This window comes from Carassius auratus, unplaced genomic scaffold, assembly GCF_003368295.1.
Source record: "Carassius auratus strain Wakin unplaced genomic scaffold, ASM336829v1 scaf_tig00217487, whole genome shotgun sequence".
Classification (NCBI taxonomy): domain Eukaryota; kingdom Metazoa; phylum Chordata; class Actinopteri; order Cypriniformes; family Cyprinidae; genus Carassius; species Carassius auratus.
The window spans coordinates 140,086-156,158 of record NW_020529094.1 but is presented as its reverse complement, the minus strand read 5'-3'; the positions used below and the strand labels follow the sequence as shown (position 1 = coordinate 156,158).

The 16,073-nt window shown below is 37.7% G+C and overlaps 1 protein-coding gene across 8 annotated transcripts in view; it reads right to left on the bottom strand.

Annotated features, from left to right (window-relative positions):
• LOC113101074 (nuclear factor 1 X-type-like) overlaps positions 1-16,073 on the bottom strand; it is an 86,197-nt gene that overhangs the window by 4,527 nt on the left and 65,597 nt on the right. Inside the window, exons 4-13 of one of the 8 annotated variants that reach the window (XM_026265529.1) lie at positions 12,894-12,956; positions 12,310-12,384; positions 11,367-11,487; positions 11,195-11,230; positions 10,976-11,100; positions 10,639-10,713; positions 8,185-8,316; positions 4,503-4,672; positions 3,635-3,791; positions 1,676-1,767 (exon numbers count right to left, since the gene is read on the bottom strand). In XM_026265529.1, the coding sequence (XP_026121314.1) occupies positions 1,676-1,767; positions 3,635-3,791; positions 4,503-4,672; positions 8,185-8,316; positions 10,639-10,713; positions 10,976-11,100; positions 11,195-11,230; positions 11,367-11,487; positions 12,310-12,384; positions 12,894-12,956 (1,046 nt within the window). The other 7 variants (XM_026265530.1, XM_026265531.1, XM_026265532.1 and 4 more) reach the window with 7 other exon arrangements.

Sequence of the window (16,073 nt, the reverse complement as noted above, 5' to 3'; positions counted from 1 at the left end):
TCTCACATGATTCAACAGAAATGCTGTGGCAGTTCTCAGAATAACCACTAGAGGACAGTGGTCACAATATAAACACACACACCACCTCTACAGACCAGCTCAGCCTCAGAGAGCTCAGCATCGCTGTTTATGTCACCGCTTCCATCGGCAAAATAAATGGCTAAACTAAACCCCTGCTGTTTTTGAATAGATATAGTGTTTAGATGGTATCTAAAGAGAAATATGTGACGTAAGAAGGTTACTGATTTTTTGACTCAATAGAAGTTCTAGAATCTGTTGATCCCTGTGGGACCCATATTATACTTCTATCTCTCTCACTGTGTCTTCAGTAGTGAGGTCCATCCTTTTTCTTAAGTTCTCTCCTTAAGTTCAAGTTCAACTACCTATGACATCATGTCTGGTTGCTGAGGGAAACCAGACATTCGGACGTGTCACCCTCTTCTCTGTCTGTCTCGCTCTCTCTCTCTCTCTCTCTCCTCAGTATGTCAGACTTTCTCTCTTGCATAGATCTGCGTGTTAAAACTACATATAACACATGTGAACTAGGCCAATGCTCAGTCCGTACGTTAAAAATGAACTGGACCTTTTCTCTTCTTACAACTTTTTCCCTCAGTGCAAACGCTGTTACCTGAAGTTTACTAGGATGTGTCTAAGAGTTTTTCCCCTTTAGATCACTATGTGGTGGCACATGTGTGGAATATTATTTGCAATAAGTCACCAAGACAATAATATATTATATATATATATAATTTATAAAAAAAAATAATAATTTAATAAAAAAAAATTATTTACAGTATTTTGAGCCTGAGAAACTTCTTTCAAAAACATTGAAAATCTTACCAACCCCAAACTTTTTTTTTTTTAAGTTTGAAACTTACAGTTAGAAATTTACCGTATTCAATCGTACTAAAAGTAATTCAAAATAACTTAACAGATGAGGCAAAAAGTATATTTTGGACCTTGCAAGTGTGTAAATGTGTATGCAGAAACAAAAGAGGACACTGTAAAGTCATACTTGCTTACATAATAAATCTGATGAATCATAAGACATTTGGTTTTGGAATCAGTGAAGAGGAGGAGGAGGAAATGATTGTTTTCATGTGTATGGTCTTATTGTTAGTGCTTGTGGTTTTTGTAGCTGGTGAGAGTGGGAACACGGCCACAAAATTCATTTGAAATGAGCAGCGTGTCCCTCAGCAAACCCCCAGAGAAACACTGACTGCTACCAACCACATGCACTTAACAACGCTCAGACCCACGATACTCGCTGATCAAAAACACAGGATTGATGGATGGACTGAAGAGCCGATTTTCAATTTAAAGGAATACTCTTGGGCATTTTAATGTCTGCACACCACATCTTTAACATGATGATGATTAGAAAATACACTCACCCTCAGCTTGAATAAAACAAAGAGGACATATGTTTACAGTAAATACACTTTCAATGGAAGCCTACCAGAAAAGCAGGCCTGAGGGTCTAAATGCAAAAACGTGCCTTATTTGAGTAAAATCAAAATGGACAAAACACTCCTCATCTTGCTTGCTAAGCTTCAAATGAAACTTTGCTTACTGTAAACATGTTTCCCATTGTATACACACATCATCTAAATAGAAAGCTAATCAACAGCATGCCACACATGTCCCTAGAGTAAATCTGCATGCATGTATGTACCTGAGTCTGCTGTGGGATGTTCAGAAAGTTGTCCCGTGATCCGATGCTGACAAACCTGTTGGAAGCTGAGGAGCCTGACGCTGGGTATGCTGCTGGGACACACACACGTCTGTCAGCATTCACAGCTGTGATGCTTGTGTTTTTATTGTAAAGATTTTAGTAAGAAGCTCATATTTGAATCATTGGCATTAAAATGTAAAATAAGCAAGTGACTTAAATGTGAAGTGCGCATTTGTGGCATTAAATGGGATTGTGATCTGTTAGAGTAAATTAAGAAATTAAGGTTTGGCTGGTTTGAATTGGCCAATAAGCATCTGCTGGTTGATTATGAAAATACACAATTATGAGAGCAAACTCTTTTTACATTTCAAAGTTCCAGTTTACCAGTCAGTAAGTTAAAAAACAACCAGCAGGGATGGAACATACAGATTGGAATTATTATTTAATATTAATTTTAGGGTATGTTTTGTTGTTGACCTTTTTTCTTTTTGAAACATCTAATGGAGTTTGTCTTCTGCTGCCTTTAATGACACATCTATTCTAGACGACCATTAATGACGATTTATAGAAAATGTATTACTTTCCTTGGAGTACTATGATAACCATATTTGCGTGCTCAGTGTGTGCTAACAATTTTTGGGTTTCGATAAATGGCTGATGCAGATTAAACTGCAGTTTGGGATCAAGGATTTGAATGAAAAAAATGTTCAGGTGAAAAATGCCAAAATTGAAAATTAATTTATACTTTCAAATTTTCTAAATTTGAGGCAGTTGTTTGTTGTTTCTTTGAAAACACAAAATTCACTTTAAAATTCTAAATTCAAATTCAGGGCAGTTTTGCGGAGTGGACTCCATGGAATATGAGGAAAATTTATATGTTTGCATAAGTGTTCATAAATGTGTATGTCTGTGTGTGTGTGTGTGTGTGTTATTTTCTTAATATGACTGAAAAAGGTTGCTGTGTGTGTAAAAACTCTGAAAGATGAAAGATAAAAAATGAAGGGATGCAACAGGTTGAGACCAATACACCATTCCATAGATATGAAATGAACGAATGAGGAAAAACACAGAAAGAGAAAGAACATTCACAAGTGAGAAGGGAGAACTGGACGGGATGTTCTTCTCATAGATTTGCTCAACCAGGCTCCTCTTTTTGCCCAGCCGCCCTGCTGACAGCACCCGACACACACACATCCCAAGCAAAGACCCACAACCCAGTGCCGCCTGCTCTCACACACTGCCAGACACAAAATCCCTTCACCTGCACGTCTCCACAGATTTCCTTTTTGTATTTAGCTTGATGTGTCAATGGAAAGGCGCTCTTGCTGAATGCGGGGCATACATTTTTTGTTTGTTTGTTTGTTTGGAGTCCATGCCAGCTGCCCTGAATTTGATCTCTTGAAGGAAGAAAAGAAAGAAAGGAAAATGAAAAGTGAGAGTGTTGTGGAGGGAGGCTGATCTATGGGAGTGATTGGTTGGTGTTCTTGCTTTGATTCAGCCAATGAAATGTCAGTGACTGATTGCAATTGGATAAATAAATGAAAAAACAGGATGAAAAGGGAATAGAATGAGAAAAAATGAACAAAGAAAAAAGTCAGATGCAGAAGAGCAGGGCATCTAAAGACAGAAATATACTTTACGCAAGTATGCAAACAGGAATCCATAAAATAGCTGAGCCTATTATTCAGATATCTTATAATGAACATGTAAATCCTTTAACTAACCTAAAATAAAGAAAACTGACTGTAGAAGATAAAAATATGCAAATGGCCCCAATGTGCTCTGAAACATTTTGAAACACAGCTAGAACTATCTGCGTACTTGCGTAGGATATGTTTCAGGCCTAATGGTCAAAAATCGTGGTTTTATACTCGAAAAATGGATGAGTTATTTTCAGCGCAGCGGTAATGGGACGTTTTCGAGGGCTCTGGTGGGTCTGGTGCTTGAGCGGACACTTACAGGGCGAGGCCGGAGAGCCGCCTCCGCTCTCGGGGTGTGTGTGGCTGGGTTTGTGCTCGGGCAGGGGGAGGGGCATCGGCACCGGCCGCGCTACCGGAGGAGGAGGAGGAGGCAGTAAGAAGGAGCTGGGCAGTTTGTTCTGACCGCTCCCGTTAGGCTGCAGATACACACACACATACAGATGGTGAGGGGGTGAAAGAGGCACACGCACACACACACACACTCACACAGATACAGAAATGTGGAGGAGTGCAATCACAAAGGGTGAGATTGGAATGTTACAAATGCACAGACACATTCAAAAATTAATAAACACATGCACAGTTAGTAAAGTGTCATGAAACATGCCCTTTTAGTATAGATCTGTTTTGGAAAATGCAAAAACAATGGGAAAAGCAAAACAGACATTTTTCTAAACTCGCTATACAATTTCTGATTTCAGTCTCCACAGTTAATCGTTACTGCAATATTCTCTCCAACATACATGAGGTTAATATTACTTTTTTTTCATGTGTAATATTTTTTATTTTTTTATAATGTAACTTTTCAGATCATTTTCATCACAACCATATGATGAATCCTTGATTTTAAACCCAGATGAAGAAAAATATAACAAGAAATCATTGTAGACACTACCATATCTGTTTAAAACAAGTGTTTTAGTGTTTCTGGACACTTTGTATAACAAATGAGGCGATGAAACTGAAATCAAAACAAGATAAATGGAGACTGTCAAGATAATGAAGAGAAAGAGAAAGGAAGAGAGGAGAAAGAGAGGGACTTTAGCAGAGATGTGTGTCAGTGAGTGTGTGCGTGTGTGTGTGTCCACACTGGTGCTGTGTTAATCATGATATTGTGTGTGTGTTACCTGTGCCCCTGGCTGCCCGGAGCCGTCAGCACAGACGAACTGGACGAACTCTTTGAGCGGGTCCTGATGGTGGTGATAGCGGATGGTGGGGTGGGTGAAGTATGGACTGGACTGCTGGATGATGGAAGGAGCAGGGAAATGAAGGGCAGAAGCTGAGGCACGTGGACTCCCTGAGAAAGACACAAAGAAAGTGAGCAAAGTGTGTAAGAGACACAGAATATTGTAATATTGTACTGGATATTAGCATTCGTGTGTGTGCTCATATAAACCTCAATTCTTCAATTTCCCACATTTGTGAGTGTGACCCTGGAGCACAAAACCAGTCTTAAGTCACTGGGGTATATTTGAAGCAATAGCCAAAAAAACATTGTGGACCCTATCATACACCCGGCGCCATGCGATGCAAGGCGCAGCGCAAGTGTGTTTGCTAGTTTCAGTCCGGCGCCGTTTGCATTTTTCCATCCTGCACCACGTCATTTAATTAGCAAATGCATTTGTGCTCATTTTTGCACCCATGGGCGTGCTGGTCTAAAAAAGAGGTGTGTTCAGGCGCATTGCTATTGTAAGGAGCTGAAAATAAACTGCACCATAAACTGCTCAAACCTGGTCTAAAGTCTGGCACAATGATTTTTCTTTGTTATTGAAGGAACGTACATGCTGCTTATTAAACTCAAGGATGGACTGCAGCACACAAAATACCAAATATTAAAAATTAAATGATTGCAATGCATAAGATAATGTTTTTGAAAGAAGTGCTTTACACTTTGTGTTTAGATCATTAAAATAGTGCCCTGTATGGGTCAAAATTATCAATTTTTCTTTCACGCCAATAATCACTAGGATATTAAGTAAAGATCATGCTCCATGAAGATATTTTGTAAATTTCCTAGCATAAATATATCAAAACGTAATTTTTGGTTAGTAATATGCATTGCAAAAAATTCATTTGGACAACTTCAACGCCTATTTTCTCAGTATTGAATTTTTTTTGCACCGTCAGATTCCAGATTTTCAACCAGTTGTATCTCGGACAAATATTTTCAGATCCTAATAAACCAAACATCAATGGAAAGCTTATTTTAAAAAAATAAAATAAATAAATAAACTTAAGTTTTTAAGATTTTAAGTTCCAGGGTCACATTTTAATAGTGTTATAACCTTAATGGAATAGCATAACTTTTTGACATTATTTATTTATTTTACATTTATTCATCCTCATTTACCATATAATGAATGTAAATGGGGCTCCAAAAAGGACGAAAAAGTGCCAGAGAAGAAATCCATACAACTCATGTGCTTCACGTTAAGTCTTCTGAATTTACACAATAGCTTTGTGTGAGGAACTTTTTAAAGAAAACCACTATTAAGTCAAGAAGTAGGATTTTTTTAAATGTTTTTGAAAGAAGTTTCTTATGCTCACCAATGCTTCATTAATTTATTCAAAAATACATACGTTATATTTTGAAGTATTATTCCAATTTAAAATAACTGTATTCTATTTGAATATATTCAAAAATGAGATTTATTTATAGTATTATTCACCTCTACTGTATGGAAAAAAGCAGCTTGGACATTCTGCGTAACATCTCTTTTTGTAAGCCACATAAGTCAGATTTGGAACGACGTGAGGATATATGATGACACAATTTTCATTTTTAGCTGAACTGTTTCTTTTAACGCCATTTCCATCATCCTCTTTTTCCTCTTATCTATCTCATCCTGTCCCTCTTTTTTGTCTATATCCAACTCCCTCTTTTTCTTCAGTCTTCTTAATCTCATTAGGTACTGGGCAGGAGCCAGGCACATGGGGTGCCAACAAACACACACACACACAGAAACAAACGCACTCATAAACACCCTTAACACACAAACAAAAATTATATCTTCTCAATCTCCAAAGAGTTCTTCATCACTCAAGAAAGCAAACCACAGTATCTCTCTCACAACAGCAGCCAACATCCATCCATAACTCACACAAACGTATTAGAAACGGCAGCGAGACGGTCTTTCTCATGTGCATGCAGTCTGCCCTCGTCTCCCGGCTTAACACAAACCTTGCTTTTTCCACTGTCTGACTCTACATAAATAATCTAACCAGAAGCGTCTGCCGGAGAAAAACCTCCATAGTCACACGCACGTATAATCCATTTAAAGCCGCTGCTCTCTGTCCCGCTGACCTTTACTTGATTAGGGCTCGCCAGCTGCAGCCGGACCCGAACGGATAGCAATTCTGTGCTTTTCCCAGGGCCATCGGATGGGATTAAACATCTGGGACGTCAGGGAGAACACGGGAGGGAGCTCTGAATCGCTCTCCTTTGGGTGGGAATGGAGACGTTTGGAGCGGCCTGAGACTGCGATCTTAATGCCTCTGAATATCATCGTTTTACTGACTGGATTTCCATGCCGCTTTGAGTGTGCCTGCCAAGAAGAGCCCGATAAGAGCACCCCCAATCATCATCCCCCACATACACATGCTCTCCTTCACATTTTGTCCTGTGCCAATACGACTGCAACATGTCTGTATAACAAGCAACATGCTCACTGGCTAATTTTGAAAACGGAGAGAGCGAAACGTACAGTTTTTATATGAGTCTCTTCTTGGTCACGCATCTGTTACACATTAGGAAGCTTTCTAAACATTCCCTCATGGCTTCCCCCGTTTATGTCTCCATCCCTCTTCTTCTCTTTTCTTCAACCAAATATAGGCTTATTCACAAGGATGTTAAAATGAGAATGTTTGAAATGAGAGCAAAATGAGCAAATCCACCGTCTGAAATTCAGATGAGAGCTCTGCACACTGTTGTTTAATTGTTAAATGAGTGCGGTTCTTCACAAAGAGTAGAATATGTGTCCTGAGAATGGAGGAAAATATTTTTTAGTAGGGATCTTGTTGCAATTTGACTCTTTTGAGAACTTTGATTTATCATTTATTCTTTTTAGGAATTCTATACAGTAAATTTTTGTGGAAAACTAGATTTTTTGAATGATTAAGATTGACTAAAAAGAACCGACTCAAAAGATGTATTTGTTTGGGAACTGGACTACACTGGCTACACAGATTTCCACAGCAAATTCAGCTGAACAGTGGTGCGAGAAACACTGTCAGAGTATTTTAGTATGGTTTTCATCCACACCGCACATTTAACAACTGTTATCAAGAGAACCAAAATCGATTCTATAAACCAAGCAAGAATTTTAAACTCCACTGTATGTGCACAGGATTTCACAGAACATCTTTAATATGACATCTACATGCAATGATGCATAAGTTGATTCAAATGAAATTAAAAAATAAAATAAAATGTAGGTGACACATTTGAAGAAAGCATCCAGAAAAACACACTTGAGAAATGAAGGTAAAAGCTGTGGATGAGATGATGATGAGAGAAGAGAGGAAAAGATGGAGAGCAAGAGGGAACGTGGATGGATGGTGCCGTTCACGAACTATGGCAGCTCCTTACTTTCCCTATCTCTCTGCCCAGCCAATCAGAGGCCTCCATTAATAACTTACCACTGTTTAGAGCCAATCAAATGCCACTGAGGGCAATTTTGGACTAGTGTGGTGCCATAATGGGACTTTGGGACCAATCAGAAGCCTGCAATCTAAAACTTGAAATCCCTCCTTTCCCCCTCCATTCTGTCTCTCTCTCTCTCTCTCCCTGCTGGAGTGTGTCTGTCTCACCTGGTCTCACGCCTGCCAGCATGGGCAGCGGGTGGTGTGTGAAGGCCATTCGGGGGGACCTCGTCTGTGCTGACAGGGCGCTGAAATCGAATTTCCCCGCTGGCTTCTTTAGAGACCCAGGAGAGGACAGCCCTGCCAGAAACCACACGTCAACAACAACAACAGCACACACCAATCAAACACTCGCTAGCTCAACTGACTCAACTACTCCTCAAATGATCACTGTTGGTTCTTGAAGGGATACCATACATACACTGGTCATTTTTGCTAGTATTTTAACAACAAAAAACTTTATATATTTGGTATTATTTGGATAATCTAATGAATTAATAGATACTTCATATGAGCTCTCTTTCTATTGAACCTGATCAACAAGTTCTAATATTTTTTAGATAAACATATTAATATAAAACATTTTAATAAATATAATCGCTATAATTGTAACGTTGTTATTTTAATAACTTTGGTAATGTCTACTTTTGAACAATCTAGTGAATAAAACAAAAAATACATCATATTTGTTTATTTTATCTATTTATTTGGAACTTGATTGACAGGTTCTAATATTTAAAATACTTAAAGGGATACCTATTAATATAATTAATAGGTTTTTCATAAAAAAATGTTTTATTGAAGCAAAAACAGATTCACATTACAAAACTCTTCAATTAAAAGACAGAAAACGGTGTAATCAATATTATAAAACTGATAGTTCTGAGCCACACTGCGAAATATCCGATATTCACACACCTGTGAACAAGTTGCGACATTGCTTGCCAAGCATAAAAAACTAAACTCAGTTTCACAACTTCTTCAATAAACAAGTTATTCCTCGTCTTGACTTGTTTAGGTCACATTCTACTTTGTATTCTTTGCCGTCCTTAATGTGTAAATAACATAAAGCAGTGATGTCCACAAATAGCCATGCAAATATAGCCTGTAGCTGTGTAAACAGTGACACATTTCTACCATCAAATAATGTGTATAGCTTCATACCACCCAGCCGTAGTCTTTAACTATTAAATTAGCAACACCTCAACTAGTTCAATCCATCACCAGAAGGATGAAAGAGAGATGAAAATAAAATGAAAAGGTGAGAAATTGCAGGAGAAAGTGATAACAGAGAAGGGATGGCTCGTAATTGGAAGATAACCAAAACACATGCACACAGTCCTCCTGGCACCCATTGCTCAGTATTACTCACACACACACACACACACTTAAACGTCATTTCAGTTTGATGCTATTTTTTCCTCTCTGCATTACAAGGCATTAAATCCCATTTCAGCTTAATTCCCCTTCCTCGTTCACTTTCGAGTGCATTTGTTCTCGCATGTGTGTATGCGTGTGTGTGGGAGTGTGCAAATGCATGTGAAAGTGTTAAGTCTGTATATGTATATTTATCACAAAACGTGTACACATGCACTCAACACATCTCGCCTCCTGGTTCTTTTGAAATAAGAATTTGATGTACTATAAAAATAACACATTCAAAGATTCTCAGAACAAAACATTTACGAAAACTTTTATGAATGCCAGCTAGTTTATTTGTACGACCAATTTTCAGTTTTAAAGTTAATTTACACAGACATCTGGGACCCTCTGACAACATCCCCCATGTTTGAAATTAAAAGTTCACTTTGACTCCCATTCAAAAGTTTTTTATGGTCAGTAAGATTTATAAAAAATAATATTTAATGCTTACCACGGCTGATTTTTTCCCCCTCAAAAATACAGTAAAAACAGTAATATTGTGAAATATTATTACAATTTAACAGAATTAGTTTTCTATTTGAATAAATTGTAAAATGTAATTTATTTCTGTGATGCAAAGCTGAATTTTCAGCATCATTACTCCAGTCCTCGGTGTCAGTTTAATGCATCCTTGCTAAATAAAATTATTCATATCTGTTAAAAAAATAAAAATAAAATAAAAAACAGCCAAACCTTGACCCACTGTTTAACATGGTGTAAGGGTCAGAGAGGCCCCAAAAATGAATGGGTAAAACTAAAGAATATTTCTGCTGATGGAAACCTTTGCTAATATCATAAATGGACATAATGGGAAGAACTAAACTGCTTAAAAAGCAGTTTTCTTTTCTGAAAAAGGTTTGAAATGAAAAGCATTGCTTTCTGATTATGACATTCACACACAAATGCGGAGCAGATGTCTCCCACTATACTGTAGATACACGGAAGTGCCATCTGGGACCAGAACACAGACTGAGAGTGTGTGTGTGTGTGTGTGTGTGTGTGTGTGTGTGTGTGTGGCTAATGCGTGGACAGAAGGTGCACCTGTGTTGTGCATTTTCTCAGTGATTGTTTGTGTGTATGTTGCTCTGACTTTGACTGTCCCATCTGGGTTCTTCCAACACTACTAGCTGATTGTGACCACAGCGATCATTTCGTTTAACCTTGTGTACATGTGTAAGTGTGTGTAGTATGTATTCTAACCATGGTAAGGAAACTGCACACCATCATTCTCATGTTTTATCTTCCTCTCTTGAATACTCGTCAAATGGTGCTGCACTGCAACCGGAGAAGGGAATTATTAACACGAGAGGAGAGAGGAAGAAGGAGAAAACATTGTGTTGAGATCATGAATATAATGCAATTGATCCCTTTTTCACCGATATGGTACCAATACCCGATCTATCCCCATATAGCCTATATCAGGTCAGTGGAAATCTAGGTCGCTTCTCAAAGGTTCTCTGCTACTGCCGAGTCCAGACTCTGGTATCAGCACCATTTCAGTGTAAAAGGCATGTTCATATGTACACGTGATGCTCACCTGCATCGACATCATTCGGCCAGCCGCTGGACTGGGAGCTGGTGCCAGCCGGAGAACGACTGTAGAAGACATCATCGACAGGACTCTCCATCTCACTGTCATCTATAGACTTACGCTTATTAGAGCTACAGAGAGAGAGAGAGACCATGAGAGAGGTTAATCAATATCCCTGTGACTGATAGAGAGTAACACACAAGAGGACTGTGACAGACATAGTACCTCCGAGGAAGACTGGCGTACAGCTCCACCTCAGACCTACAGAGCAAGAAGAACCACAGGCAAAGGAGAAACAGAAGGAAGGACAAAAAGGAGAGCAAAACCGATCAAATTTGTACTGAAGAGAGACTGAAATAGACACAAAGAGGAGGAATATGGTTGTTTGTGTGTTCACCTTGTGGATGGAGGAGAGGCAAGTGAACGTCGGCCAAGTGCTACTTGGTTGATATTGTAGTAACCGGGACTTTCCAGATCCGCAAGAGAGAAATTAGGACCGGATGCTGTTGCAACAGGGGCTGCGGAAGAGAGGAACGTGTTGGGAGTTTAAACTTTCCAAATGTAAAATCTAAAAACTTAAATATCAAATAGAGAGGGTGAAGTTACTAATGAATCTATGCTAAATGAATGTTCGATGTCATTTACTATACTTCCCATAAATACCAAATCTGGGTATTACAACTTGATTAAGGACAGCATCATTTTTTTCAGGATTATTATCATTAACTAAAACTAAAACTAAAACCATTAAAACATCTTTGTTACTTGAAATAAACGTTAAAATAAAATACATAAAAAACTATTTAGTTTCAGCATTCCTCATTTTCTTTTAATATAACTTTAAGAACTAAAATAATGTAAATTAAAACTGAAATAAAAATGTATGAAAACTGTATGCACATTTAATAAAAAATAATAATAAAAATGACAAAAGCACAAAAAAAAAAATCTTAAAATGAAAACATTATAAAAAAATATTATATATATATATATATATATATATATATATATATATATATATATATATATATATATATATATACACACACATTTGTAAATAATAACAGTATAATAATGACACTAAAACTACATTCTTTTTTATAAAAACAACTTTACAACAAATTGTAAAGATACAGTAACCTAACAAATCAGAATATCAAATTAGCAAATTGAGTCAGACATAATAACTTCAGTGAGAGGTTCTGTTTACCAAACTGTTCCACCGATTCATCAATAAGAATTCATCAATAAGCGATTCGTTCATGAATTTGGCAACACAGCTAATATTTTTTGCAGTGTGGTGTTCATTTCCGAAAACACTGGTGTGTTAGAGCACTTACTCTGAGACACTCGTACCAGCTCGGCTACGTTCCACACCCCTGAAGTCACAAAGCAGTCCTGAAAACTCAGGTGTCCTGCAGAGACAACACAAATCACATTGCTTTACTCAACATATTCCTCACCCATCTGGAACCTGGTCTCTGTGCTAAGAGACAGACATGAATAACTCTAGTCTAACACTCCTGCTCGTGTGATACTGCTGTACTGAAGTGTGGGGTAAATAAAAGAAAACTTCTATTCATGAAGTATGCATTCAATTGTTCAAAAATTACGGTAAAGTTAATTATAATATTACAAAAGATGTCTATTTAAAATAAATGCTGTTCTTTGGAACGTTCAAATCAGCGTATTAGACTGATTTCTGAAGGACTGGAGGAATAATGGTAAAAATAGGAATAAATATCATTTTAAAATATATTACACTTCAAAATTCAAAGTGTAAATTCTAATAATATTTCCCGATATTATTTTTCAAAATACATTTTTTTTTTATCAAATAAATGCAGCCTTGGTGAGCATAAGAAACTTATTCATAAACATTTTTAAAAAACGTTTAAATGGTATAACAGTGTGTAAGTCTCACCGTTTGGTGGGGGTTTGATGTCCACTTCTCCCTGTTGATTGGAATTGTCTGATTGCCCAGATTCTGCATTGAGAAACAGAAAAAAGATGCATATAAATGTCAGAAAATGACTCATATTCAATTCCTACTGTTTGAACTGGATTGTTCGGTGATGTTTAGGCACTTAGATACTACAATATTGCTAGCAGACGAGAGAGAGAAAATGAGAAACGAGTGTCTAAGTACACATGCATGAAAGTGTGTGTTATCAGCACAGTTTATGGCAGGCTGCGTGTGCGTGTGTGTTTGTGGAGGTGTTGTAGGTGATAAGGGAACACACTGGCTCATGCCAGCATGATTTGATAGAGTGTGTAGAGATTAGGACAAACACACTCGCACAAACAAAAGAACAGCAGTCTAAACTGAGGAGAAAGAGCAAGATGCTTTCTTTTTTTCTCTACATTTAGCGTGTTGTCTCCATCTCTCGCCTTCTCTTTCTCTTTTTCTGGAGTCCTGGCAGCCATTTTAGTCTTTGGCAGCCATCTTATTATTGGCGGAGCACACGCATTCCTGCTAGATGACGACATACATAGACACACAGGATAAACATAGGCCGAAACCCATGAACAAGGCTGAAAAATGTGTACAGTAGATTGTGTTTCTCATGGCATACAGCAACCCTAGTCCTATTTGAGCTCACCGACGCTCGGACTGAGAGCAAAAGAGCTGCGACAAAACCGTCCACAATTCATTCAGCCTTAATGAGAGCTGGAGATCCCGGCTAACATCTGAGCTCGCCACAAATTCAAAAGAAGCGCAGGTTGGTGTTACATAAGCAAATCTCAAAGGCATCACGTTTTTGAAGCTTGGCTGCGGCTGTCACACTTTTAATAAATATAGAGAAAAGAGCGGCTGGGATGTTCTTCAAAACGTCTCTTTTTGTGTTCTGTGAAGGCAAGAAATTCAAACATGTTTGTAATGACTAAAAGATGAGCAAATGATGACAGAACTTGTGAATTTTGTGATCTTTTGATACAGTGCCATTGGTTACACACAGATTGGTGCAGACTGAAAACACTGCAACAACACACAAGTGACCAAAAACTGTCGCTCTGCAGCTTCATCGCTGACAGTCCTGACCCTCCTTGTGTGCTCTATAGGTGAGAAAAGACACAACCCAAAAACTCTTTTTTAAACTACATGTAACTGCCACTTTAATGTGTTCGGCCATTAAAACCCCAATCTAACTTTATTATTACAATTACTAATAACTTTTTATATTAGGATATATTTTCAAATGTCATTCATTCCAGTGATTAAAGCTGTATTTTCAGCATCATTACTCCAGTCTTCAGTGTCCCATGATCCTTCAGAAACTGATTTGCTGCTCAAGGAACATTTCTATTATTATCAATGTTGAAATCAATGACACACGGTTTTTTTCAGGAATCGCTAATGAATAGAAAGTCTAAAAGAACAGCATTTATTTGGAATAGAAATCTTTTGCAACATTCTAAATTATGTTACTGTCACTTTTGATCAAACCTAATGTCAAAGCATCCATGTCATCTCTTTGATTTTCTGTCTTATTTCATTTTCTTCTTTTTCCTAAATTGTATGTAATGCAACTTTCCTATTTCCTTTTTCCTCTTTTCCCCCTCTTTTTAGTAAACTCTTTTTCCTAAAAAAAAAAAAACAAACCCTTGTGTGAGGAGTAGACCAAAACGTAATTAAATTCTTAACACAATTGTATTTACCGAAAGTCTTTCCATCCGCTGTGGCTGTCAAATGAAGTTTGTTATACGCTGCATCAAGTTTAATGTTTATGAGTGTCCACACATGTCCGTTTTATTAGAATTTATAATAACGTCAGGAGGTACGTGTATATATCTCTCTGTGTCTTTTAAACACTCTCTCTCTGACCCAAACAGATGTTAAACCCCATACAGCCTTTTTCTTCGCCCCCTTCCTTCGTCCCAGTTTATCAGCATGCTGTTGGGTTTCGCTTAAGAGGTTTAGCATTATGTTGCTAAACATTCTGACCTTTTTTTAATCCATAATGCTCTTAAAGTGTTCCAAAGCGTCCTAATCCCCCTCCGCGGCTCTCCGCACTCGTTTATCAGCCAATACTCATCATTCTCCGGCTTTCTTTCTGCTCTAATTATTTATTTCTCATCCTGAGCTCAGTGTCACGATGAGAACTATCTCATAGCTCGAGGACATCCATATATGTGTGGTACTGGGCTGTTCGACTGCGAGAGCGGTGGATTACAGATGCTCGGGAGAAACATCTGTCTGCACTTACACATGAAGAGCTTTGGGGAGCAGCTCAGCGAACCTAAACTCATTCGTGAGGTTATTTTATTAAAAGCAAGCTGTTTTTCAATGTGCATTTGTGTATACATTTTTCTATGTATGCATGTGTAAGTCTGTGTATGAAGGAGCAGGTGTGTGAGAGTGATTTCGGCACAGCCTGTCACCCATCTGTGTGCCCGTCTGCAGCCAGAGTGTGCCAACACACACACACACACACACACACACACACACACACACACACACACACACACACACACACACACACATACACATACACACATAGAGAGAGAGAATAAATGGAGAAAGAGATATACACGCATGAAGAGAGACGAGAAAAGAGCAGAAAAATAAAGATGCATCTTTCACACATTAATCCAATATTCTCCATCCATGTGTTGAGATAAATAGCATTAATACACATTCACACCAGCGCACAACACCCTGGCTAAAGTCCACATGTGATTTGGGCTCTTTACAAGCTTTTGATTAGATGGCACTAAAGACGGATAATAATTTGTTGAATGGAAATACAGATACAGTTCTATTTTACTCTTTTCTATTATATATTTTTTTAAAACTGTCAAAGTCACATTTCTATCTCATATTCAAGAAAAAAAAAGAAGAAAAATATAACTCTGCTATTTGGGTAAGTTTTTTTTTTCAGAAAGAAATTCATACTTTTATTCAGCAATGATACATTAAATTGATAAAAAGTGACAGTAAATACATTAATAATTTTACAAAAATAAATAAATGCTGTTATTCTGAACAATATATTCATATAAGAATCCTGAAGTGTTTTCAGCATTGATAATAATCAGAAATGTTTCCTAAGCAACAAATCAGCATATTAGAATGATTTCTGAAGGATCATTTGACAATGAA